This window comes from Desmodus rotundus, chromosome 9 (assembly GCF_022682495.2).
Source record: "Desmodus rotundus isolate HL8 chromosome 9, HLdesRot8A.1, whole genome shotgun sequence".
Lineage (NCBI taxonomy): Eukaryota > Metazoa > Chordata > Mammalia > Chiroptera > Phyllostomidae > Desmodus > Desmodus rotundus.
In genome coordinates this window covers 88,536,403-88,564,084 of record NC_071395.1, presented here as the reverse complement: position 1 = coordinate 88,564,084, position 27,682 = coordinate 88,536,403, and the positions used below count along the sequence as shown (strand labels likewise).

The following is a 27,682-nucleotide window of genomic DNA, read 5'->3' as shown; positions in this document are numbered from 1 at the left end:
ACAGATCATATTGAATTTAATAGTCTATTAAAGCTACTCTTGTCTTGGAACTTAGTTTAATCATATCCTCTCTTCCATTCCCCCCGCTCCGCCCCCGCCAGCCTTAAGTGGGGTATTTCAGACTTTTAAGAATGGTCATTATTATTGAAACATGAAGCCCCTTGGAGTCTTTTATTGTTGTTTTGGAACATTTCACCACCTGACTGACTTGAGGAGGGAAGCTGGCTTAGTCCGGTCTGATTCTGGGAAATGGCTTTTAGTGATTTATCTTTTTGCCTAAGTTACATTGGTTTATTACAGATTTGTTAATTAGAACTTTCTGTAGAGGTTGGCTTTCTCAGCCAGTGGCCAGTCCCAAGTGCTGTGCTCCTCATCCTGTGACTCATCCCGGTAGTTTCTTAGAGGCAGCAGGTGACACCAAATGGTGCACTGGTTCCCAGATGTCAGAATTGGCAGTGTTTAACACAAAATTGACTCTATTACACTAAGCATTTTAAGGTAAATTGAACTTTTTAATCTTAAACTACTTAGGTATTTCTAAAGAGCATCACTGATACGAAAATCTCAGTAATTCCACGTTATAAGGCTTCTAAAGCAGTGCTGTTTGGCATAGACCATAAAAACTTGCTGAACTCTTTATTATCTCTGATAGGTTTTTTGTGGATACCTTAGGATTTTTCTGTGTAGAAGATAATACCATCTGCAAATACAGTTTTGTCCTTCCTTTCCAACCTGAATGCATTTTATTTCTTTTTCTTGCCGAATTACCCTGGCCAGAACCTCTAGTATAATGTTTAGGGTGCATATTTGGCAAAATTAGAGAAAAACAAGTATATCTAGGGTGAGTTTCCCAAATTTCCTTTTGTTATTGATTTCTGATTTTGTTCCACTGTGGTTGGAGACCATATTGGTATAACTTTAATCTTTTAAAATTTATTGTGACTTGTTTTGTGGCCCAATGCATGGTCTGTCCTGGAGAATTTTTCAGGTGCCCTAGAGAAGAAGATGTGTTTTGTTCTTGTAGGGTGGAGTGTTCTACTGATTTGTTAGATCTGTTTGGTTTACACTGTCGTTCAAATTTTCAGTTCCTTGGATCTTCTGTTAGGTTTTGTATCCATTACTGAAAGTAGTGTATTGAAGTCTCCAGCTGTTATTGTTGAATTTTCTACTTCTTTCAGTTCTGTCAGTTTATGCTTCACGTATTTTGGGACTTTGTCATTAGGTTTACATATATTTATAATTGTTATATATTCCTGGTGGATTGACTTTTTATCACTATAATGTCCTTTCTCTTGCTTAACAGTTTTTGTCTTCTAGTATGTTTTTTCTGATATTTGTATAGTCACCTGAGCTCTCTTTGAGTCTTTCAGCACATGTGTGATCTCCTGGATTCCTAGGAATGTGTCAGAGCTGTTCCAGGCCCTTATTCCCTGAGTGAATCTCACTGCCCAGCCTGTCCTCCACAGCTTGTGGTCAGTCTGCTGTCCCGTCCAGCTACTATCCGTTGTCTCAGGCAGCAGCAACCGAAATATGTGCTGGTGAATGTTTTTGACGTGTCCCCTTTGAGTTGGACACAAATAGGACAAGTACTCTTTTTGTCTTGTTTTGTTTTTTAAAAGCCACCAGACAGGTCAAAACAAAACATTAAAATTTTTGAGAAAGAGGCCCCTTCTGCTCCTTCTGGTCCTGGCGGCCGCAATGCAAGGTCTTATTTCCAGGCTACCACTGAGTTGGAGAGCTGGGGAAGGAACTAGGGTAAGTCAAAACACCACAGACCTTGCTGTTCTTACCAAAGTTTCCTGGGTTTTCTTGATTAAGTGCTCCCCTGGTTGCTGCAGGCTTTAGTTTCCCGAATTCCAAGAAAGCCGAGAGACAGTTTTGCCAGTTTTTTCATTGCTTTTATGGAGGGATGCACTTTGGAGTTCCTTACTCCACCATTTTTACTGATATCACTGGTGATGTTTTGACTTAACCTGCCAATGAGTTCATAACGTGTGGGCAACAACGTGCCGAAGTTTTTATAAGGTCTCACCAAGTTTTGTACTTTAGGGAAATTCTGAATACTGAATACTGTACTTTAATCATTGATCTATTTAAATGCTCCTTAGTTTTGGGATGCAGTTCTTTGTACCCTTGAGCTCTTAACATTTGATATTACTGTTTAGCTGTGAATGTATGAGTAAGTAGCTTTAATCATTAGTGGGTTCTTAGAATGGAATTACTTTTCCAAAAACGTTTGGTCAACTCTATTTTGAGGCATGAGATTCACATATGATGACTAACTTGCAACACTGAAAAATACCTTGACAAGGAAAACACTATTTTTACCACATTGCAGGTTTCAACGTTTTCGGTGCATTTGGACAACTTTTGTGTATTATGTTGTACAAGATGATTTCGCATGAATCATCCTACAGAATGAATGGTTTATGTGCTTGCTGTTTCTTTCCAGCCTTTTAAAATAATTTCTTTAGCATTAACAATTCAGAAAAATGTCTCATTTTCTCCCTGCTGTGAATTCTCTTATTGCTAGAAGCCTTCGGAGCTGGGTCTCGTGGGCGGATGCGTGCAGGCGCTAGCCTGACACTCACCTTGAGTGGGGGCGGTCCTGCAGGGTCTGCGGTTTCTTTTCGATATTCCAATTTTCTTTTGACTAGTGAAGTGCATGGTCGGTATGGAAAATGTGAAAGTTAGAGAAATTATTCCTAATTTCACTATACAAAGCTTGCTACTATAACATCTAGCTTTTCAAAGCATTTATATATATGAATGTGTGATTGATTGATGCAGGGAGATTTTGTGTTGAGGAAATTTGAAACAATTTTTTTCTTAATTGTGGTGCTCAGTTACATTACTCTGTGAAACCTTTCTTTCCCTAGGTTGCACCCTAAATGGGGTCTTGATCCTATTATACAACATTTTTGCTACTTAAAATTTTTAGGGTGTTCTCATTTAGATGCTTAAGGCTTAATCTGTGAGTTTTCATTACCTTTCTCAAATGTAGCAAAAGCGCTGGCCCTCAGCGGCTTGGATGAGGCTGGGCGCTGCGGTCTGGTAGCAATGCCTGTAGCCTCTCCCACTTCTGCTCCTTTCCCAGTGTGATGGGTAAGGGCAAACGTGCCGCCCGACCTGGCCCTGGTTACAGACCATTCCAGTGTCTTCTTAGTCTTCATTATATTACTGTAGTCTCACTAAATAGAATAGTAGCTTTCTTAGCAAATACTACATTCTTTGTAATAGTACTGTGTTATCCTTGCATTTCTAACAGCTGTGGAGGTAGCGGAGATGAAATGCAAAGAGAAACAATACAAGTTAGTTCATGGCTTCTGAGCTTCCATTGGTTCGTTTTCTCCTAATTTTGGCATGACCCAGGACTTTTCTTGGGTAATTTTTACATGTATGAGACTTTTTCCTGTGCGTGATAACTAACCTCTGAGTGAGATGCAGCTGCTCAGTATATGCTGAGATCTGTTTCTGGACTTTATAGTTTTCTCTTCATTTATCTGTATGTTTCTATACCAGAATTATATGGAGGTAATTTTAACTTTGAAGTTTTGTAATACTGTAATATGATACAGTGTAAAGTCTCCTTTCTTACTATTTTTTCTTCCCGTTTCTGCGTGTGTGTTTGAGGTCAGGGGAGGGTTATTCTGTGGTTTTTCTACTAGAAGTTTAGAATGCTTTTTTCAACTCTTCTTCCTCCCCTACCAAAACCCCCCCACATCTTTCTTGGATTTTAATTTGAATTACATTACATGTATAGCTTAAATTGGGGGAATTGTGTCCTTATGAATATTTTATGAATTGGTACAGTCTTCAATATTTTAATTATATATTCTCTCTCTGTCCATCCGCGCCTGCCCCTCCTTCTGTTTGTTTTCTGAATTTTCGTCTGTAAAATTTTGGAGCGCCTTTATTTCTGGTTAAAATGTACTCTTAGGTTGATTTTTCCTTGTTTTTGGTAATGAATGGGATCTTTTTTTTCTTATACTTTCCAGTCATTTTCTCTTAAGAGTCAAATCCTCATTCTTCTGAAATGGGCGTAATTTTACAAGGTTAAAAACTTTCATTTAACATAGAACCAGCAATGCTGGTACTGGTGCAGAGCAAAGCTTTTGCCATTTAAGATACGCTCTGCCATGAAGTAGATTACAAGTGCTCATAAGTAATAGATAGAAAATCCTTTTTAAAAGCATCACTGTGGAAGTCTGTGATTTGTTTATGAAGCTGGAGTGTTGCTCTTGTTGGGATCACCTTGTAATGAAAATGGGATGCTTGTAAGTCGCCCCTCTGATCCACTCTCAGTAGGTCAGCACTTACTTACCCCATGTTAGAGATGATACATATTATCTGCGATGAATCCTCTTGGAAATACTTCTTGTCTGTGTTGCCTTTTGAACAAAAGACAATTTTGGCCCATCTGTTCATTTTCATTTTCTCCTTCAAGCAACTGTAGTTTTGAAATTAGTTGATAGTTTTCATTTCAATACTGTTGTCTAATTATCCCCTGTCCAAATTCCTTTAATGGAGCAAAATATTGTACAAATGTAGCTTGAAGGTTATATATGTGGCTGATTGACATATTCTGCCTATTGTGACTTCAGAAGGAGGTGGTAGGAGCTCCTGACTTGTGTTGGATAATCAGGCAGTGATATTGCTGTCTTCTCAGCAGCGTCTTCTCAGAAACATTGTTAATGTTGGTATCTAATAAACCACCTAATGCATATCACCGAAACGGTGATCACCAAATTAATAAATCAGACCTCTATTCATACTTAAATTATCAAAGCTAATCATTTACATGAGATGTTCTGTTTTAATTAAAGTTTCTGGCACCATAGTTAATGAGACTTGGAATTTTTACGAGAGCATTTAGTTCTTAGATTAGCTTTGATGGTATAATTATAAATAGAGCCCTAATTAATTAAGTTGCTAACCTTTCTCCCAGTTATTTATACATACACATGTGAAAGGGCTTACTAACCTCATATGTTAGAGATGTACCTTGTAAGACAGTGGTAAGCAAATTAGGAATTTATACCTAAATTGACAACCGTCTTCAACACTAGAAATTTATATGTGAATTTAGTCATTTAGTTTTTCCTTTTAAAAAAAATTTTTTTTTAATTCAATTACAGTTGTATGCCTTTTCTCCCCATGCCTCCACCCCACCCCAGCTGAACCCCCCTCCCTCCCCCACCTCCACCCTCCCCCTTGATTTTGTCCGTTTGTCCTTTATAGTAGTTCTTCTATAGTTTTTCTTTCTTAAATGGCTTTTGAAATTTTAGCATTATATTTTGATATTTAGAAAAAGATACCAGGATTAGAAAATCATGATCATAGGTTTAGAAGTGTAACGATTTCACAGTTTAACGTGAGGTGTATCTATAAACGCACATATTTGGAGTTGAACCTAGACAAGGAGCTCTGATAGGGGAGGACACGCTGTTGAGCGATCAGTAATGGGATTACTTAGGACCCAAGGACTCTAAATTCACCTGAGAGTCAGGGTTGCCATCTTACTGTGAAGAAACAGTCTGATTGGCGAGATGTGTATGTAGAAAGAATAGTCTCTATGAGAAAACTGAGAACTGGGCAAAACAATAGGGAACAAAAAATGGTCAAGAAATTAGAAAAGAAGGGAAGAAAAGTATAGCTTATATATTTAAACAGCCTAGGGACCCACACGACTAAAAAAGTGTAGGTGGAAATATAAAGGGTATTCTCTGCCAGAAATATTTTTCTTTTTTAGGAAAGGGATCTTTTCCTCAAATTTTTGTTTTTGGTCCCTTGTCTTTCAATGTACTTCGTAGTAATTTCCCTCTTTGGGTTGAGGGGCGGGGGGAATCTGAAACTTTAAACTCGTTGCCCAGAATGCATTTTATTATAGTCAATTTGCATGTTCTGTAGGGTTTTTTTTTAATTTAAATAACTTAAATAGTCTTGTATGTGTCATAACACTTGAATTACTTTAACAAATACAGCAAATTGTTGATGATTGTTAAAGTTGGTAATGGATTATGTTTGGATAGTTTAATAATAAAAGTTAAAATATATTCTCATTGACAAAGCCTTTGATTTATTAAAGACTTTAAAAGCTAGAACTCTGGAACTAGACTCAAGCCTTGGAGATCACTTATTCTAAGAACTCCTTTTTAAAGGAAACTGAGGCACTAAGATGTTAAAGGGACTTGCCTTTAACTGTACTTAGAGCAGGTACTCCTTAAAGTGGAGCTGAGCCTCCTGACTTCTAGTCCTGTGCTGTTTCTCGAATGTCACACTGTGCTTCAGATCTTATACCATGAGTGGGATTCATCCCTGGAAAGTGAGAAGTGACTGCAGTTGCATGAAGCAGATGTAAGGGAAAGCTAAATAATGTTCTTGGGTCCAAAGAACTAGATCCTCATTCAGTTGTATGAAGTTTGCCTTTTTGGAGGTGAGGGGATGGTGGTGGACAAGAGAGGGAGATGGTTCATTTTAGGATTCTTGAATCTTAAAAGCTAGCCAGTTCTGTCCTGGCCGATGTGGCTTGGTTGGTTGGAGGGCCGTTCCATAGCCAAAAGGTTGTGGGTTTGGTCCGAGGTCCGGGAGCATACAGAAGGCAACTGATTGATGGTTTTCTTTCACATCAATGTTGCTCTCTCTCCTTTCCTCTCTCTTTAAAAGCAATGAAAAAATGTCCTCGCGTGAGGATTACAAAAAAATAAAATTATTTAAAAAAGTAGCCAGTTGTAGCTGCTAAATATTTGACTGCTTGGATGATTAATTTAGAGACCTTAAATGCCAGAATATTAACATTAATGTATTACATTTCTAAATGTTCTTCAAAAATAATATAAAAATTCTTGGGTATTACTTGTTTTTTAAAGCTGGAAACTTTATTTTGATAAAATAAATGATAATTTTGATTCCCAAAGAAAATACAAATAGTTATGAATTGAAGGGAAACATCTCTGAACTATTTTATTTTCTACTCAAACTGGCATTTTCTCATTGTAAGAAGCCTGTGGTCTGTAATTGATGACTGGACTGTTTCGCATTCAGGAAGAGTAAATAAGAGTCCAATTCAGAGTAGGTCAGAATGTCACAGCAGTGAATCTGACATTGGTTTCTAAGGTGTAATATCGCATTCATTCTAGCATCTCCTTCAGTACCTAGTATTTGGATGTAGAAAAATAATATTGCTTGGTGGGACAGTACTATATGCAAATTGTAAGCACTCTTGCTTGTGAGATACAAGTGGTATTTTTCTTTCTTTAGATCTAAATTGATTTTAATGAAGCTTGCTACAAAGTCACCACATTCATTTCAGTGTACATTTCTTTCAAGGAAAACAACAGAACCCAGAAACAAATGTGCTATGATCTTGGAACTTAAGATGAATTTTTGATTCTGTTCATTATGATCGAATCTTATGAACCTATAATGTGACATTAAAGTTGTTTTTAAAATTCTGTTAAGGTAATGCATTTTATTTTTTAAATAATTATTTTAAAATAATATTAAAGAAATAGTGGAGAGGGTTTAGTTTTCTAGGCAAGAGATGATGGTGCTTGGCTTATGGTATATAGCAGCGGGAATGGCGAGAAGTAAATAAATTCAAGATCTATTTGTAGGTAAAACCCACGGGAATTCATGATGGATTAGATGTGATTTGAAGTGAAATGCAATAGAATAAAATATTTTATTTCCACTAGCCACATTTCAGGTGCTCAATAGCCACTGGTGGCCGGGGGCCACCTCACTAAACCGTGCAGGTGCAGACCTTTTCCGTCGTCACAGCGTTGCGCCGAGTAAAGACTCACACCTTCCTGTCAGCTCTTTGGAATCACCTGACACCATTTGTTTGATGATTTCTTAACCATCTCTTTTTTTCTCACTTTCTCAAAGTTCTGTTGATAAATTAGACCCCCTGGATTCTTCAAATGTCTGTTTTTCCCCCTCTCATAGTTTGATCTTTGTATTTTTTCCTGCTTTCTGAAAGATTTCCTTGATTTGTCTGTAAACCCTTCTGTTGCATTTTATATTTGAGACCTCAAATGTTTAATTTCCAAGAGTTCTTTATTCTGAGATTTTTCCTTTTTCCTAGTATCTTATTTTTCCTTTTATAAATGCAGTGCCTCTTCTGAGGAAGCCAACTGAGGGTTTGTTGTTTTGTTTTAGATTTTTAGTAAGAACTAAAACAGTATTTTAAAATATTTTTAGAAATGTTTTAAAATGGTCACTTATTTTTCCTGGGCCTCCCTCCTTTCTTGTTTGTTTATCCTTTTATGCGGGAGATGCCCCTGAATGTCTGGGATCTGTGTCAGTAAAAAGCAGCGTTGCAGGGCTGAGTTGGAGGGCTCGCACTGCAGGGCTTCCCCCGGGGGCCTTTTCCCGCCTGAGTCCTTCTGGTGGTTGGGGAGGAGTGCGGAGTGAGCCCAGCTGTTACCTCTGCAGACTTCAGCTATTCCCCCCAATTTTACTCCTTCATCTTCCTTCCCTTTCCATTGTAACTGGTGTTTCTGAGGCCCAAGACCTTGTGGAATGTTGCAGAGATTCATTCCCTTCTTGGCTGGTAGTATATGGTTCCAAAGTCCAAATTACAAAACAAGTAATATTCATAGAGGTTAAACTTCCATTTTCATTCTCTACCCTTTGCTCATCCCTTCCCCCTATAGATAACCATTACTATTAATATTTAGCTTATCCTTTTATTTCTTTCTGGAAATACCAGGAAATAATTTTTTATATACATATTCCTCCCTTTCTTAGCTAAAAGGTAGCATATTATACGTGCTTTGCACCGAGACAGATTGCTGCTCATCCACAGCGGTATACGGCAGCCTCCGTACTCCTTTTTCAGCCGCGTGGAGTTTTCATTACAGAGCCGCATCACAGGTCGTGTAACCGGCCTCCTGCTAATGGACTTTTGGACTGTGTAGTCTTCTGCTGTGACACATAGTGCTTCAGTGGATAGCCTTACTGAAAAGCCAGGCTTTTGTTTATGTGACATTTAAAAATCTATGAATAGTTTTTTTTTTACAAGCTATTGATATTTACAACTGAGAATTTAAAAATAATTATTAATGTATTTAAAATTATTGCAATAAACCCAGTATTTATTACTATATAATGTTTTTATAAAAATAACTATATTTTTCAAACCAAAAATACCTTGAGTGCCATATTTTTAGTTTGCAAATCTGCAGTATGTCATTTTAGTTGAAGCATATAAAGAAAATTTCCATCATACAGATATGTACTGGAAAGGGAATTTTAGTAGTTTTTACAGATAATCCTTTGATACTACACCAAAACTCAGCAGTTGGTAATTTCTTAAAGATTAGTGGCAATATGGAATCGAAAGTCCCACTGCAGTGGCCTTGGTCACAGTTAAACCCTGCAAGAGCCTAAACTCTGAGGTGGGGAGCCACCTCTGTTCGGTGGAGCTGTGGGCTGAGAGGGCGGGGCCAGGCCTCCTTGCTTTTTTCTCTCTCTGTCCTCCTGCCCCCAATTTACACAGTCTCTTCCAGAGAATGGAAGAGGAGGGAACTTCTCAACTTACTGTGTATGGGCCAGTATTACTCCGATAGTGCAGTTAGAGGCAGCACAAAAAAGAGAAGACCGCAGACTGGTGTCTGTGGACATGGATGCAGATACCCTCAACAAAACATTAGCAAGTTGAACTCAGCAGTATCTACAAAACAGTAACGCCAAGACCATGTTGAGGCTTATTCCTAGAACGCAAGGCTAGTTCAGTATTGGGAAATCAGTCAGTGTAATCCACCATACCGGCAGTCCGACGAGAAAAACCACAGGTTATACCAAGAGATAGCAACAACACAAACCCCACGCATTTGACAAAACACAACGCCCACTCATAAAACGCTCTTGGAAAACTGGAAATAGAAGGGAAACTCCTTAACTTGTTAAAGGTTACCTGTAAAATCTTACACCAGCCATCATAGTTAATGATGCAGACCGAATGCTATCTCTCTATCCACTCTCAACACTCCTATTCACATCATACTGGAGTCTTAGCTAGTACAGTATGGCCAAAAAAAGGCACAGAGATTGGAAGGAAGAAATAAAACTGTTCCTGTTCATAGATAACATGGTTGTCAAAGTAGGAAAACCCAAGGAACCTACCCACAAAACTAACCAATAAAAGTCCCATCACTAACGTGAATTTGGCAGGCTTTCAGAATATAAGGTCAGCACACACAAATCAATCTCATTTCTATAGCCAGCATTGTACAATTGGACATCCAAATGTAAAAGCCAGTACCATCACAATAGCTCAAAGAAAACTAAACTACATCAAAACCTAACAAAACCTGCATAGGATCTGTATGCTGAGAACTACAAAACTGCTAAAATGTGGTTCATTTGTTATATAAATCATTTTGTTCATTGACATTAAGATTTCCTTTGAGGACAGATCTCACAGTAGCAAATAGTGGCTCTGGCTACGACGACAGAGCCCTCACAGTGCCTGCCACCACCATCTCCCCCATTAACCGCCCAGACCGCCCCTCTCTGCTCATGCTTAGATTCCCAAAGCCACCTGCCGTGGCCGTGCCCGTCCATCTCTCTCCTCTGTAGTCTAACCCCCAGTGCCTGATTTCCAGTTATTGCCAGCAGCAGGGGTAAAAGAAAGATCCCTCTGAATCATGGTGACCACAAACTGAATAGCAAATCTGTTATTGTTGGGGGGAAGTGGGGGCGATAAAAGCCAACCCCAATCTGTCATTTAGGATCTAACATGGAACCTTATCTTCACGTGTTATGTTGAAACAATTATACAACAACAAGCCCTTCGCATGTGCCAGGAACAGTTCTAACTGCCATACGTGTGGAACTCATTTAATTCTCACAGCAGTCCTAAGAGGTGCTGTGGGTAATGAAGCCACATTTACGGGTGAAGTTCCCAGGAGGTTGTCAGTCTCCCAGGGTGACGCTGCTCATAAAAGACAGCCTGAAACCTAACCCCAGGTCCTGAGCCTCTAGGAGGGTGTCCAACCTTTTGGCATCTCTGGGCCACACTGGAAGAAGAGTTGTCTTCTATTAAATACATTGCGACACATAATCACAAAAAATCTCATGATGTTTTAAGTAAATTTACGATTTTGTGTTGGGCCCCAGTCCCAGCCATCCTGAGCCGCGTGCAGCCCGCAGGCTGCAGGTTGGCCGCTCCAGAGTGCGGCTGCATCCCTAACTATTACTCCACCCGCCTGGCCACTGCAACCGGGGGTGAATGTTGGTCACAACACTCAGGCAGGAAAAAGTTGGAGAGTACATAGGTAATAAAAAAAAAAAATCTTGAAATGGCTTGCAAATAGATCTTGTTGGGAGGGTTAGAGGAATAGGTTGTGCAGTTTAGGAAGGAGAAAATATAAGGAGTAAGTTCATTGGGTTTCAGACATATAAAGGATTTTTTTGAGGATAGTAACGAATGTTCTATGTTAATTGAAGGCGGTAAAAGAAAACTCGAAGTGAGTCCAATCAGGGGTACTTCCTCCTGGGCAGGAGGAATTGTGTCTTGCCATCTGGTAGGTTTAAGGAATGATAAATTGGGAGGTGCCGAAGGCTCAGGCCCAAGAGATGAGTCCAGAATGGATGACCCTGTTCAGGATGTCTGTGATTCATCTGGTGATGACTGTGATTTCTCTGTTTAATTGTGAACGGATATGTTTCTTCATTCTTATTCTTAATCTAATGGTACTAAAACATCAATAATAGCATTTAGAACTGAAGGCAGGAAGCTCAGCTCCATATTTTACAGATGAGAAAGCAGGATCAGAGATTAAATGTGTGTTGTCATTGGACTACCTCCCAAGGTCCAGAACTGAATTTTGAACCCGGGTCTCCTGACCCCATGTCCAGAGCTCAGGCTGCTTTCTGGGGGTGTTGTTATAGTCCCAGAAGAGAGTGTTTTTGAGAATTTCTCCTTAGTACAGTGAGATTGCCGTGTATCTAAGGAAGGGGGTATAAGTTGCACTGACTAACGAAATGTCCTTTTCCTTTGTGTAGTATGAACCCAGAGGACCTGGTCGGCCCTTGTACCAAAGAAGAATCTCCTCTAGCTCAGTCCAGCCATGTTCTGGAGAAGTGAGTGCTCCTCAAGACAGTCTTGCTCAGTGTAAAGAGCTGCAGGACCATAGTAACCAATCTTCTTTCAACTTTCTATCCCCGGAGTCCTGGGTAAACGCCACCTCATCTACCCCCTATCAGAACATTCCGTGCAATGGATCCAGCAGGGCAGCTCAGCCCAGAGAGTTGATAGGTAAGACAAGGTGGGTGGGCTGCTTAAACTGTAGCTTTGAACTGCTCAGCTCCTGGGTATTCATGGAGTTTTCTTCTTCCATCTCCCCCATTTGCATTGCTGTCTTTGAACAATAGTCAATGGTCAGAGCTCATAGGTAGCCTCAGGCATACTTATTGAGGACTGCATTGATTCCATATTTGTGGTCTGGAAGGTAAGTAGATCTGTCTGTATGGGGAACTGATCATTTTGGCCTGTGAATGGATGAGAGAGGTAGTGGAACTTAAAACATATTTCTAAATACCAGTTAGACTCATTTTTGCTTGGGAAAAGTTTGTTTTCTGAGTTTTTGGTTTGTTTGTTTTATTTTTTTCTTCAAAGTGGGACAGGCAGAGTTGGTTAGGTCAATATCAGTTTTCAAGGATTTATTGTCAATAAAGTTGTTGACAATTTGAGATACAGTAGAGTTTAGTCATAAGAGAAATCAGTAAAGTCTAACATTTTGAGATTAAGAAATCATTTGTTTGTTTCTTATATTCTAATGAACTGAAAAATCCAAAGCTAAGGAATTTTTTAAAAGGCATAGAAAGGCATTGGAATAGACAAGGCTGTAAACTTGTAATATATGGTGGGATGTCTCAAGTCTTCCTCTTTAGCCTTGAATATGAATGTACTTTTATCTTTAATTTGTTCCCTTTTTTTTATGTGTGTATTTTGAATGTGAAGAAATGAATGATAGTATTTGCACTTTCTAAGGTACAGCCGCCTTTTCGTAGGCTGTAGACAATGATGTTTGGGAGCAAGTCTATGATTTTTGGTGAATTTCTGCCCTGGTAGCAACCTTTGTATTTGAAATTAATCTTGTTCACCTTTAGAATGTGAATCCATTGTTTCTGTAACTGACCCATTTTTGAGTATGTGCCATATAGCATATTTTTAGAACATTAGACATGGTAGGACAAAAAGCAGTAAAAAAATTTCGATTTTGTTTCCTGGCAAGAGACATTGTCATTTTAATCTTTAAACATTCATTAATACCTATGGTATAAGCTGCTGTATTTTTCCTGGGGTTGATCTGCATTTTAAAGTTCTGACATAAACACACTTATATTATCATATTTGAATTTCATGAGAAACATCTAAAGTACAAATCACTGATGGAAATTGGTTACTTTTTCCTTGTTTTGTTTATAATAATTTATTTCAAAGACAACATCATTTCACTCATTTTTCCACCTAAATTTTACGATACCTGTTGGCCAAAGTCAGTAAAAATCCAGCCTGAGCAGATAAGGTAGAAAGTCCTTAGACAGAAGCCTGGTGTGCACGCCGTACGTGGTATCTTACACAAATACGAAATTATCTTCTTTGTTGCTAGGAGACAAACTGTAGTATTCTTTCGTTGAAAGTACCAGTTAGGTGTTAAAAAATTAATTTAAAATTGCATTAAACAATTAATTCAGAATCACTAATACCCTGAGGCCCAGCTGCTTGTCTGTGAGTGTGTGTACGTATTTATTTTTGGAGGAATGTGGCCAATGCCCATGGTGAATCAACAGGGAAATATTTTCTCCACCATCGTAAGCCTGAGAGCAGAGACCATGTCTTTGACCTGTTTGACCTTTGGATTTCCCATTTTGGCACTGATCACACTTTAGGCTGCTGATGTGGAGGCAATGAAAACAGATCCTGTGCCGGGCGGGGCTGGCCCAGTCTCCCCGCAGGGCATTTACACTTGGTGGTTCCCCAGCGCAGGTGGGGGTTGCTCTCCAACCTGGGTGTGCTTGGGTTCTGTTCACCTATCTTGATAACCAGACATGTTTTATCAGATGTTTCCTTTTGACACATGGATGAAAATTTAAGACTCAATAGAGGTATGTATTTTGAAAAATATCATTGTTTGTGAGATTAGTAAAATTCATAGATTTTTTTAAATCCTCACCCAAGGATATGTTTTACTGATCTTTTTTTTAGAGAAAGAGAAAAGAGGAGAGAGAAACATCAATGTGAGAAACATTGATCGGTTGTCTCCCGTATGTGCCCCAGTCGGGGATCAAACCCGCAACGTAGGTACCTGCCCTGACAGGGAATGAAACCCGCAGTGTTTTGGTGTATGGGACAGTGCTCCAACTAAGCCACCCAGATAAGGCTAAAGTTTGTAGTTTGAAAGGATAGTTTCTCTTAGCTGGTATATATGACAAATTAATAGAGGTCTTGAATTCACAGTTGGATAGGAACATAGACATTAGGTTAGACGTATTATTTTGTAAGTATTTATTGTTTAAATGAAAAGACTTTAAACTCTGATTATATTGTCATGCAAATAAGAACATGGTTAAATGATAAATCTTAGTAAAGTCAATAAAAATAGCATTAGCTTGCCCTGGCCTGCATGGCTCAGTTGGTTGGAGCATCATCCCATAACTGAAAGATCGCCCGTTCAATTCCCGGTCAGGGTGCTTGCCTAGGTTGTGGGTTCGATCCCCAGTTGGGGGTGCATGCAGGAGGCACCCAATCAATGTGTCTCCCGCACATGGATGTTTCCCTCCCTCTGTTGCTCCCTCCCTTCCCCTTTCTCTAAAAATAGATAAAATCTTTAAAAAATAGCTTCATTATAAAAAAAAAGTAATAACACACTCATGCTGTGATTGACGGGGAGATGTGTAAACAGTGTTGGCTGACTGTGAATCGACAGAATCCTGCAGGAAAGTTTGGCCGCCGCGGTCACAGCCTTTCATCGTATGTCTGCCGTGTGACCCAGCGCCGTGCTTCTCAGGGCTCATCCTAAGGAAATAGTCATGAGTATTGAGAAATGTTTATCTCTAATAACATTTATAACAGTGTATAAAAGTGAAATATTGGTTATAATCCAAATTCCTAAAAATGAGAGGTTATGTAAATAAGTTATAAAGTATCTACATTATATGATGCTCGTAGGAAAAAATATACCAACAAATTAAGACTTTTCTCTGGTATTTGGGAATATGAATGACTTACTTTCTTCTTTGGCCTTTTGTGTAATTTCCAAGTTACCCCCAGTGAATACGTTATTGTGATTATAATCCAGTACAGCATTAGTTAAATTCTTAGAAGACTGAAAACAAAAGCAGTGTTTGGAAACAAGTTCAGATTTAGTGAGCAGTACATTAGGAAGAGGGGGTCAAGTTCTAACTAAGGGCCCTAAAAGTCAGGCAGCTTACAGGAACAGGAACTAAAGTTTATAGTTGCTTTTCCTTCACCTTATTCCATGTATACTTCCAAGAAAAAAATAGCATTTTTAAGAAATGGAATTCAGTGCTACTATTACTTAGGTTAATAATAAAAGCTATTTGGACCAGAAGTCTGCCTATACAAGCTTATTTTTATTTCAGAAAGAGCATGTTAGCTCCCATTTTCAAACTGTGAGCAGTTAAAAGAATAAATATCAAATGTACAATTGTACAGGTTAGATTTTTGAAAGCAAACCTTCAGACTTGACCTTTAGTTTTTGTATGTTAGCTGTTCCAGGTCATGTCGAGGATTCTTTTTTGAGTGTTAACAAGATACAGAAGTTTGGTTAGATGTGCTGTGGTTTTGACATTCTGTGGCAGAAGCTGTCTGTCCTCATGACTGCCCTGTCCCCGAGTTCCTGGGGCTGAGAGCCAGCCATGACACGCATCGGTGAGGTGTGTGACCATCCCTGGGCCTTAATTGCTGTCACTGTTTTCTGCTTCTAGCTCCGCCCAAGACCGTCAAACCTCCCCCCGAGGATCAACTGAAGTCTGAAAACCTCGAGGGGTCCAGTTCCTTCAACTATAACGTGCTGCAGCATCTCGGCCAGTTCCCCCCCCTCATGCCCAACAAGCAGATTGCGGAGTCGGCCAACAGCAGCAGCCAGCAGAGCTCGGGGGGTGGCAAGCCCACCATGTCCTATGCCAGTGCTCTGCGGGCACCCCCCAAGCCCAGGCCCCCGCCTGAGCAGGCCAAGAAGAGTAGCGACCCTCTGTCCCTGTTCCAGGAACTCAGCCTGGGCAGCTCTTCGGGCAGCAACGGCTTTTACTCCTATTTTAAATAGTCACTTTTTTTCCTCAAGGGAGGATGGTTTCATTTCTGTTTGTACCAGTAGAGTTAAGATAGTCGGACTTCATCTGTAGATGCAGAGTTCCCTTTGTTTTAATATTAAATATGTTCTCACTTAATTGCTTTGCTGCTAGACTTGCAACTAATTTTTTAAAAGTATATTCCATTATTTTGCATTTTGACGTGTCGGAATTTTGACAGCTTTTATGTAGAATAAAAAATATTTTTAAATTTGTGTATTGTTACATATGTTTGCATCAAGCTAGCAGCTAAGAGGTTAATTGTGCAACTTTAAAAAAAGAAAAAAGTTTGTCTAAAATGTATTTAAAAAGAAAAAAAAGTTGTAAGTAGCATTTACATTTATTCAATAATATTACCATATGCTGGGTTTCTGTACCAGAAATGGCCAGTTGATGTACAAAATGTATGTTATTTTTGCTTAAATTCATTTAAAATTTTTTAAAATAAAGGGCAGCATCTTCTAAATACTTTTAAGTTTTATCAGCTTTTTTTTGGTGACAAGATGCTGCATTCTAAAACTTTTACAGTTTTAGACTCCATACGATGTGCTGATATAATCTCCATCCACTGTAGGATAGAGTTAGAGGCATTCTTTGCAGGTATGTTTTGTATGCCACTGTTTTTCGTAATGTGAAAAAACATGAGCATACTTAGTTATTTTTTTGGACAAGCTACACTTCAAGCTTGTTTTTAATGTTAATTTGATAGTGTTTTTTTTTAAACAGATCATGAAGCTGAAAAATTTTTAGGATTGTTGGTGCTTAGTAGACCTGATAACTATTTTAAAAACGCGTGAATTTAGTAGACTCTTCCTTTCCTCACTGTGCATGTGTAGATGTTTGTAACCGGGCCCCCCCGCCCCACCCCCTCTAGGGTGTTTCTCCCCCTCCAGTAAAAATTTTGGTACCTTATTTGATGTTTACATGACAATGTGACATTATAAATGGCAATTCAAATATTTTGCTAACTGTTTTGAGGAACATCATTAAAGAAAAAAATATAATGTTTGTCAAAGATGCATCAAAATTCATCAAAATCTGGGGCAAAAAAACCACCCTTGTTTTTCATGTCTTTTGATTCTTCGAAAATAACCCCATTGAACTTGTACAAAACTATAAACTTTAAATAGCTATCTTAAATATTCTGTGGTCTAAAAGTTGTTTTGAATGAACTTTGGTAAAATCCAAAGGAGAAAAACATTTACCCTCTTAAAACTGGTGGTCTTGTAACACTTTCGAAGCAATGCATGTCCTTTTGTTTTCCTGAATTAGTACTACAACTTCTACTCCAGAAGTATCTTGAAACTACAATATAACTTTAAAAAAGATAAGATGAGGTTGGGAGACCTTGCAAATGAACCAGTGGATCCTGATGATTCATTCCAAAATGGTTTTTTGGAGGACTGCGTAGGCTTTTAAAACAGGGTCGAAAAGTGGCAAGGAGGGAAAAGACTACTCACAGCCCCGACATGTCTGGATGTAGTCGATGCTGGCCAGCCTCACCCCTGTAATCAGTGCTCAGACCGCTTAGGAGGGGACAGTGCCTTGGGTCAGAGGTAGTCAAGCTGTAAGACAAACGAAGACTGCCTCTCACTGAGTTCTGTCTGTGTGCCCGGAGCACCGTTCACTTGTGCGTGGCTCCATGTCACAGGCAGCAGGTCTCGCGTGGGGCAGCAGGTGTAGCCCGGAGGCTGCAGGAACGGTGAGTGTGAGTCAGGGTTGGGAAGCGAGGCCGGCCACTCACAGTGGCGTCTCCTCTGTACGCTGTCAGAGCTCCCCGTCCAGCTGTGTCATGTTGTCCAGCCTGCTTTAGTCACCAGAGAAGAAGAGAAACGTTTTGCCATCTAGCAGTGTGTTTCCAGCTTGGCGACAAAACTGAAGACATAGCCCAAATGAAAGCTAGGTGTCCCCGATGTGACGATGTCTGTGAAAAACCCTTCTGTCGTCCATGGTGATGCTTCTCCCCCCAAACCCGCAGGCCTATACCACAAGCCCGACAAATGTCCAAAAGCATGTGGATAATATGAAGACAGAACTGTCGTGTCAGAGTTAACCCCTTGTCGTAAACGACTTGCCTAGTTTTCTGCTTTCCAGACTTGAACCTTTAAAACACGATCAGTTTATAAATTATTTATATTTATATTAAAGAGGTCACGTGCACCCCCCACCATCTATATAAATGTATTGATGGTGGAAGCTTGGATGAGGAAGCTATTAAGTCGTGACGTCTCTCTTCTAAGCAGTTATTTCTTAAAAAAACCCTAAAAATAATAGCTACTTACGAGTCCCCCGCTCTGCTGCAAGGGTCTTTTGAGTGCTCGTTTCCTCAGCCGCGCCCCCAGCTGGCAGGGATGCGAGTGTCTCCACCTGGCCCCCTCGGGTTCTGTTTGACCGCTCGCGGGGTTCCAAATGACACGTGGCTTCTGAGGAGCGGTCATGCTCTTTCGGTATTTTTGGGTGGTATTAGCCAGTACCCACAAATCAGACTTAGAAAACAACTGATTTTATAGATGAGGTTCACCCTGAGAGTTCAGGTGCAACTCCTTTTTTTTAAAGAAAACTTCATGTTGGCTCTTGGGTAATACCAAGTATTACCAATTTCCTTCTAGAACAGATTGAGGTGAGGTTAATTGTCCACAGGTCTTTCTACTTCTTTGTTCTTTGTGTCGAGCTGAAGTTTCCTTTTCCTTATCAGAACTACTTTTTATTCATTTCACTTTATAATTTCAGTGCTACTAAGATTTTCTTTTTTTTTTTTTTTACCTTAAAGAAATTCTTTTGGGTGATAGAATTTGTAAAGTATTCACGCTAAAATTTTTTCCTCATCTAAAAATTAGTGCTATTTTGTGAAGATTTGAAGGGCCTCATTCAATGTACCAGGGCTGTTTTCTGGTGTTTTGGTGGTCATTTGGGCATATGCCTTGCCCGATGGTCATAGCGGAAGTTTGTTTTTGATTAGTCAGTAGTTAATTATTGACTGTTTAAACTAACATGACCTTAATTTTCCTTTCCTTGGGCAGATACGCTTTCTATCTAGGTCATTTTATACATATGAAATAATAAACTGCTTTGTGGGGGTTTTCATCAGAGAGTCTAGAGTAAGTTCAGGTTTCCTATAAACATCAATGGGTCTTTTCTGTTCAAAGAATTGCAGAATAAGTGAAATAAGCAGAATTCCCACTGAATAAGCATTACCTAATTAAACATAGCACTCTCTGAGACCAGTTGGTGAAATACCTTCCTTCTTTACTGAGGCATAGACATGGCTGGGAAAGCTAAATGAATTTTCTAACTTGGAGATAAGTAATATATAGTGTTATCTTGCTCTTGCGTAGTTGATTTTACATGTTTAATATTTTTCATGAGTACATCTCGAGCAAAGCTATAAACAGAACGTATCTCGAGATACCTTGGCTAGACAGACCCACCTTGCCTAAGGGCCAGGGTGTGAAAAACAATTTCAAGAGAAAGTTCAGATTCCCATTGTTGTTATTAAGAAAATGAGATTTACTGAAAAAGCCATTTAAAAAGAGACACCTGTTATATTTAGCTTTTTTTTTTTCCTGTTGGAGTTGTTTTTAAAAAGGGAATCCCAGAAAGTCTATAAAAAAAAATAGAAGATTAAAACGTTAAATGTATTGAAAGATACAAATTGCTGCCTTAAAGTGTTATTTAGGTACCATTTATTGTTTTTTTCTTCTAGCTCCAGAAAGACAGTGATTTGCCTTCTACGATTTACCAGGCATTACTTCTTGCTGACCATCCCCTTAACGCATGAGAACTCTTCGCTTCTAGTACCACACTGTGTGTGTGTGTGCGTGTCTCTCTCTCTCTCTCTCTCTCTCTCTCTCTCTCTCTCTCTCTCTCTCTCCCTAAATCCCAAGGGAATGCATTTGATTCCCTTGAATGGTTCTGATTTTTCTTTCCCCTTTTTGCCACCTGATCTACAAACTACCTAGCAGTTAGAAATAATGCATAATGTCTTAACTACAATTTCTTGTTCAAAGTATCACTTCCGCGAGGTCCGCCACATATAAAGACATCAAGAGTAAGTGGCATGTTCGTTTTCACCGCGCTCAATCTATTAGGCTTCTCGCATCTTCCATCTACTTGAGGCTGGATATTTATTTGCTGAGATTTTACTGTAAAGCTGCTACATTCAGCTTACTGCTTCCTACCTGTTTAATTAGCAATTTTAAGACCATTGTTGTGAGAAGTGAATTAACAGCATTCTTATAAAACACATGCAGAAGATGGCATTGTTATCACTTTAAACTAGAGTATCAGGTTACACAGATTGAAAACAAACTTTTAATGTAACATTGAAGATTTTTGAAATGATTGAAAATACCTACTTTGGAATAAACTTGAACAAAACAGTCACAGGAGTTCATAAATGTTTTTTGAAGGGAGGTAGCTAACAGAAGAATCTAGACTTAGTGTGAACTGTGGTTACTCCTAAACCCAGTGATACAGAAGTAGTCTAAAGTGTCTAAAACGGGAGTGCTAAAAAACCCGGAGACATCCGTATACGCATAGTTTCAGTAATCAGAGTATTAGACCAGACTTTATTTGCAATTTGTTCAACAGAGAGATTTTATTTTGATATACATATTAAGCATAAAGCATAGTAAGTTTTATATAATTCTATTAGTTCATTAAATGATATTATGGAATTTTCATTATGTTCTTGGGGAGTCTTTTTAGCTATTTCTACACCTCATATATGAGGTCTCTTCTGTATTTTATTTTGCATTCTAGCATGTGACTGCCTGCCTTAGAACTATGTATAAGAGGAGAAATCAGTATTACTCTAAAAAAAATTTGATCCTTTTGAAATCAATTTTTTTCATTAATTTTTTTTTTATTGAGAAAGTAAGGGGAAGAGGGGAGGCAAATTACATAGGTTTCAACACAGAGCAGAAGCCACACAGAGATGTCTGTTTTGGAGTCTGTCCTGTTTTAAGACTTTAGAATTTCATGCAGGGTAGAGCAGTGGTCTCAGACTTGAGCAAGCAGTACCTGGAGGACTTATTAAAATACAGATTGCCGGACTCCATCCTCAGAATTTCTGGCTCCAGGCTGGAGCCTGAGCATTTCCAACCTGTTCGCAGGCTGCGCTGACGCTGCTGGCGCAGGTGCCACCCTTTGAGAACCACTGGTCTAGAGAAAGTCTGAAAGTCTTCTCAACCGCGCGTCCATTTACTCAGTATAAACACAGAGCTCTTGAGACATTTTTATAACCCTGAAGCCATGAGTGAAGAAAGAGCTCCTTGGAGTGAAGAGCCCTTTGGATTGGCTGCCGCCCTGTCTCGTTGCTGCCCCCTTTAAGGTCTGGGCTCCTCTTCCACGTGAGGGTGCAGAAGCTCTTTCATTTCTGGGGCGAGTTTGGATTTGTGTTCACTGCAGCCTGGGCTTTGGTCTGGAAACTGTGCACTGGTTTGATGTGCACAGAGTCGGTCTTGACCTCCACACACATGGACGTGAGAATTGTGGAAGGAAGCCATCCGAATGTCAGGAGGATGCACTCGGCACTAAGTACAGGAGGTCCTGTCCTAAGGTGGCAGTGACACGGAAAACAATAGATAATCCCCAAATAATGTATTCGTAGTTTCTATTGGGGGGGGTGAGGGTGAAGGATTTCTTTTCAAATTATGTATTTCTCAGGATAACAAAATTATTTTGGATTCTCTATGTCAGCTGGTGTTAGGCTGCAGTGATGAAAATGGCAGAAGATGGATAATCGTCTCTGATTCCTTTGCGACCTTATACAAATCTGTATAGTTTGCAGAAACAGTCTAGGGGAACCCACCACCTACACAGCATGGGTTTTTCATAAACGTAGGTGCACACGGATGAGTGAGTTATTTTTGAGAAGGAAGCTGTCTATGATACAGTAAACCAAACAGGTCTTTGGATATTTTAGAATTTGTGTTAATGTCATTGTTAATATCCCCCTCTAGACTGTAGCTTGAGGGGTATTGGGCTCTGTCTCCAGTTTTTAGTTTGACTTTGAATTTACTGAGATACTAGAATGAGAAAAAATATTTTTAAGATAATAGATTGTAGAATGACTTAGACATAGAAGTCCACATGATAAGCATCATTAGATCACACAGCGTTGGAATTCTTGATACAGTACTTCCTGCTCAGAAGGCTCGAGGCCCGTCCGTGGGGATTGTTCATTGTTCAGCACAGGTTACTTCATCCACTTCCAACTCATAGGGAGCTTTGTCTTATTTACGTTTTGCTTTACACGTTGTCTTTTATGCGAAAACCTCTGTAAACCTCTGTCTTTCCATAGGTCAGAGGGCTCCTTTGTCCACGTTGAAGTCCTAACGTGTCAGTCACAGCTGAGAGTGTTTCTCAGCCCCCCGCCCCAGGCAGAGGAAGGGTCTTGGATTTTCATGCATCCAGACCGTGCCTGCTTCCTAGAACTCCATGTGTATGACATTGTACTGTATCCGCTCTCTGTGCCGGTCATCTGACCCGATTCTTTGAAACCCATGAAGGTACTGGTTATACATAGTAGTTGTATTCTAGGTAAATGTGGTGATTGAAATACCTCTCCTAAATTATAAAAGTAATGAGTTTTGCTTTGCATTTTATTAAAGGGTCCTATTATTAGTGACATAGGTTTTTTTAATGCTTCAAAAATACAGTTCTTATCTAAACTTCTTTGGCTAACTTCGTATGATCAATTATTTAGCAAATTCACACTGGGTCTTATTTTGGTAATTCTTCCAAAGGGAGGCCGATGTAAAACTGATAGGGTCAATTTCCATCTCTTATTTGTACAGCCATCTAATCATAATTTATGGGAAAATGATAACAAAATTTTTTTTCTGAAGTTAATTATACCTCATGGGAGAGGTTCTAGTACCTAAACAGTAAAATAACTCATAGCCACTCTCTGGGGTTTTTCTTTTCTTTTTTTTTTTTTTTGTCGGTTTCTTCTTTCTTTTTTTTAACTTAGTTTTGGAATTGCTTTAGCCACTTTGGTTCCTTAGGACAAATTTTCAACTTGGGAGTCTACAGTGACTGCATTGTGATCATTGTCTTGGTGAAGTTCTTTTGTTTTAAAAGATTCGTGGTAACACAAAATGTATTTTACTGCTACAACTAAAATGTATTTATAATAAAATGCCTTTTTAATAATTTGGAGATGTGTTTATTGTTTGTGAACCAGCATTCCCTGCCTCTCTTTACTTTTAAGATCAAAGGGCCTGACGGAAGGTCAGCACAGTGCTTTATTTTATTCATAATACTAATTGGTAAAGCTAGCTAGAGTGATAGAACCCGGCGTCAATTTGAAAAATTGTAACTCCAGTTTCCAGAACTTTGTGACTTAAACCTCCAAACACCAGCAGGAGCAAAGGCCTAAAGGATTAAAGTGTTACCTGAGAGTTTAAAAATCATCGGTGGTCGGTGAGAAAATGAGCCCTTTTCAATTTGTCATTCAACACAGATCTTAGGAATTTAACGAAATTATCGTGAATAAGTCCCTTGTTAATGCTGGGCTTGTGCAGCCCACAGTTTATTTCAGAACTTGTAAACGTAGGTTCTATCACTACATTATGAGGGCGTAATAAAGAAGACACTCACGGCAGTGTGTGACCGGCGTGAACTCTGCTCTCTCACCCGCCTTCATCTGCACCCCACCCCCAGATGCTGGCTGTGCAGAAAATTGCCCTGAGTCAGGGTCTCGTTTTTGTTGGGGAAATCATTCTTTGCATCTGCTGTGATGCGGTTTGGAGAAGCATTTGCAGGTCACGGAGTGCTCTGTGTGCCCGGGCTATTTTATTTTTAACATCCTATTAATGTGGCCCCATAAATCTAACTTGTATATACTGTGCTCAAGCTTTGTAAATGTAAGTAGATAGGACAGTCAGCCTTTCATAAGGACAATTTATTATTCCTACTCCTCACAGTGAGTCAGTTTTTAAGCTAGGTATCTTGCTTCTTTGAGTTGATAGGTTATGACAAAAATCACCTCTGGATTTGGGAAAGAACAACACTTCTCCACGTAAATCCAATGGATTTGGACGACTCCTTGGTCTGCGATCTGTTCTAGATGAAGTAACCTGAGGCCCCATTATCGGTGGGAAAATGCAGGGAAGTCTCTTCCAGGTGTTCATTCTCTGCCATCTCGGTGCTCTTTGGAGGCAGGGAGTGCAGGGCCAGCATGAAGGTGGAAGCTGGCTCAGTGAATGGAGAATTGTTTGCACTTGGCTTGGTTGAACAAGAACATGTAAATACCCCTGAGATTGATGTCATGTGACCAAAGAGCCCGTGGTCTGGAATGGACTCTGCTGCTTGACTGACTTTGTATTGTCCTAACAAACCAATCCCCTAAGGCAGCGATTTTCAACCTGTGTGCCATGAGACGAGAAAGGTTGAAAATCTCTGCCTTAGCGGATGGAAATCCTTTTCATTCTTTTCTTCGGATTGGAAGAACCCCACATTGACTGCATTGCCTCGGGTCCCGTTCCGCAGTTACCTTTGACACAGGTCTGACTGCACCAGTCTTCCTTGAGAGCACTTAGGGGTTTCCCCTCACGCCCTACACTTCTCAGCTGGCCTTTGGAGGCGCCCCCAGTCTCCTTCCGGAGCACACTGCACATGGCAGACCAGATCAGACCTCTGCCACTGGTCGCCTGGTGGGACCTGGACTCTCTGGCCTCTCTGCTTTGATTGGAGCTTGCCCTTCAGTGCTCAGACCTCCACCTACCACCCCTTCTCCCCTGCCCCTCACCCCCCCCCACCGTCTACTTTGGGGAGTTCTATTTATCATTCAAGACTCAAAATTCCACCTCCTCTCCTCCCTTTTCCTTTGCCTGCAATTAATCACGGTTTTTGGATTATAGTTGGGGGAGTTTCCAGAAGGCGGGGATTATGGCCTCAGGCCTGTGAACCTACCCGCAATGGCCTTTGAACACCTGCTGAACTGGATCGTAGGGTTTGTTTGAAAGAACTTAGAGACATTCCCCTCCCCGCTGACATCCTTTGCCAATGCAGAGAGGCTAGATGGCAGGGGTGATGGCCTGGGGTGAAGGAGGAGCGAGCTCTCCTGCGCAGTGTCATCCCCGCCCACGCCACACAGCTCTCCAAGCAGTGGCAAAGCATTAGCATTCACCAGTATTTTGTGTCTCACCAGGTATCACTGTCAGAACTCTACATCTGACAGCTTCACCATGGTTATGTCAGTTTTGATGGATGCTGCCGGCTTTCGCATAGCCTGGTCTATAGGCATATATCTACCATGCAGAGTTCTGGGAAAATGATGAAATCTCCCTTTGTCTGAAGCTCCTGTTGATGCTAAATCCGCAGAGGGAGGTAATTAAATTGAATAGAAGCTGCAGCTTGCAAAAATCTAGGGTATTATCCCACTCTTAGCTCATTAAAACTGATGCTCTGCAAATTGCTGTGAACCTTTGTTTCAGGAAGCTGTTGATATTCCCTGAGGAGGCCCTGGTTAGAGGATGGGATGAGCCAGTAAAGGGCTCTGGAAGGTGGGCGTGGCTGCTGACCACTGGCTCCCGCTCTGGGCTCTGGGGGCAAAGGAAACCAGGGGAGAATGTGGTCTGGAGTTGTTTGCTCTCTAATTGAATAGAAATGTAATCTGATGACAAGCTGTCTACATGTGAGCAGAGTGCCTTCTGAAAGTGTAGGAGAGCTTGCAAAGAAAATTTGAAAGTCTTCTAATTAGTCCTCGGGGTTTTGTTTCCTTTGTGTACAAAAGACACGAGGGAGGGGCCTGAAGTCGCAAGAGCGGTTGGCTTGTGTTTGGGCCAGCTCTTCACACCCAGTGCTGGTTAAGACTTTCCTCTGTTTGTGTGCGTTCTTACAAAAGTGGGCAGAGACTCTTCTAAGAGAAAGGTTTGTGACTTCAGTCCTCAGCTTCGGGGCCAGGCTTCAAGTAAGTGGTGTAACTGAGGACAAAGTAGCAGGAAGGTACTGGAAGGTGGGTAAGCAAACAGGCCTCCCCAGTGAATTAAATCTCCTCCTCCTCCTCCTCCTCGGGGTGACCCTGTAGGCTTTCTAGGACTGAAATAATTCCTACTGGGCTGGTCCTGCTGATAGGATGGAAGAGGAACAGTTTTGAGGGAAAACATTGTGACCTAGGGTAATTAGAGGTGGGTTTGAACCTTCTGGAAAGCATTTCAGGAAATCTGTTCTTAAAGGCAGATCGTGCTGTAGCTCAGGGAATCGTCTCGTGTTGGAGAAATGCAGCTGTGTTCTGTGCTGGAGCAAATAGCGCCGGCCCCGTGTCATTCATCCCACTTGGGCCAAGCATGGGACAAGCCCCCTGGGCTGCAGACTCCTGAGGTCAGGGAACCAGTTGGAGTATGAGCTCCCCCCAGCTCTTCTCTTGCTCCTCGAGGCCTTCCGACTGCACTTCCTGATTCTCTCTTTGTAGTATCCTTGCACGTGCTCTCCCTTCCCATCTCCTCGATGGAGTTCAGAGTTGTGCACTGGGTAAAGGTGCCAGGGTGTCCTGAGGGCACCACATACTGTACGCTGTCCAGAAAGGATTTGGAAAAAGGATGCGGGGGAGGTTCCAGCTGCCAGGATGACTCTGAAGAAAACACGGCCCTTGCCTTCAAAGAGGAAGGCATGCCAGCACACCGAGCTGTGCTCAGCGGCCACGTGCCAGGCATAGGAGCACAGGGTCCATGGCGTAAGAAGAAGGGAACTGTGAATTCTGCACTGGGGGGTTGGACACCATGTCACCTTGTGATGTCAGAGCTGGGTCCTGCGGAATAACAGGACTTCAGCAGATTCAGAAAAGGGACAGACCACATACACGCTCCTTTGTGTTTCCAAGGAACCCGCCCAAATCTCATGGCACTTACATTTTATTTTGAAATCATCCACCACTGAACTCTAAGTTCCTGAAGGACAAGACCATAATGTGTTCCTGGGTATGTCCTAATCTAGCACAGCACCTACCACGCACTGTTGATACTCAGTGGGGGAGATAGAATAATGGTCCCCCAAGACGCCCAAGATATCCACACCTAGTCCCCGGGACCTGTAAACGCATGTCCACACCTAGTCCCCGGAACCTGTGACTCTCTGTGGAGAAAGGGGCTTCGCAGATGTGGTTATGTTAGCATCTCCAGACGGGAGATGATCTTGGATTACCTGGAGGCGTCCAGCGTCATCACAAACGTCCTTAGGGGAGGAAGGCAGGAGGGTCACAGTCAGAGAAGCAGGGTGTGAGCGAGAAGGCAGAGACTGGGGTGAGGCTGCCACAGACCCAGGAAAGTGGGAGAAAGTGGGCGGTCCTGAAAGGGGGCTGGAACCGCGAGGAAATGCAGTCTCACCTGAAGCCTCTGGAAGGAACCTCCCT

The 27,682-nt window shown here is 40.7% G+C and overlaps 1 protein-coding gene across 7 annotated transcripts in view; it reads left to right on the top strand.

Annotated features, from left to right (window-relative positions):
• The window catches only part of HELZ (helicase with zinc finger), a 150,550-nt gene extending 127,066 nt beyond the window's left edge, over positions 1-23,484 (top strand). For 6 of the 7 annotated variants that reach the window (XM_053911792.1, XM_053911793.2, XM_053911794.2 and 3 more), the window contains 2 exons: positions 12,016-12,268; positions 15,964-23,484. In XM_053911792.1, coding sequence (XP_053767767.1) covers positions 12,016-12,268; positions 15,964-16,301 — 591 coding nt within the window. In that variant the 3' untranslated portion in view covers positions 16,302-23,484. The remainder of the gene's footprint in view (positions 1-12,015; positions 12,269-15,963) is intronic. The other variant, XM_053911795.2, reaches the window with a different exon arrangement.
• Positions 23,485-27,682: the final 4,198 nt, after the last annotated feature.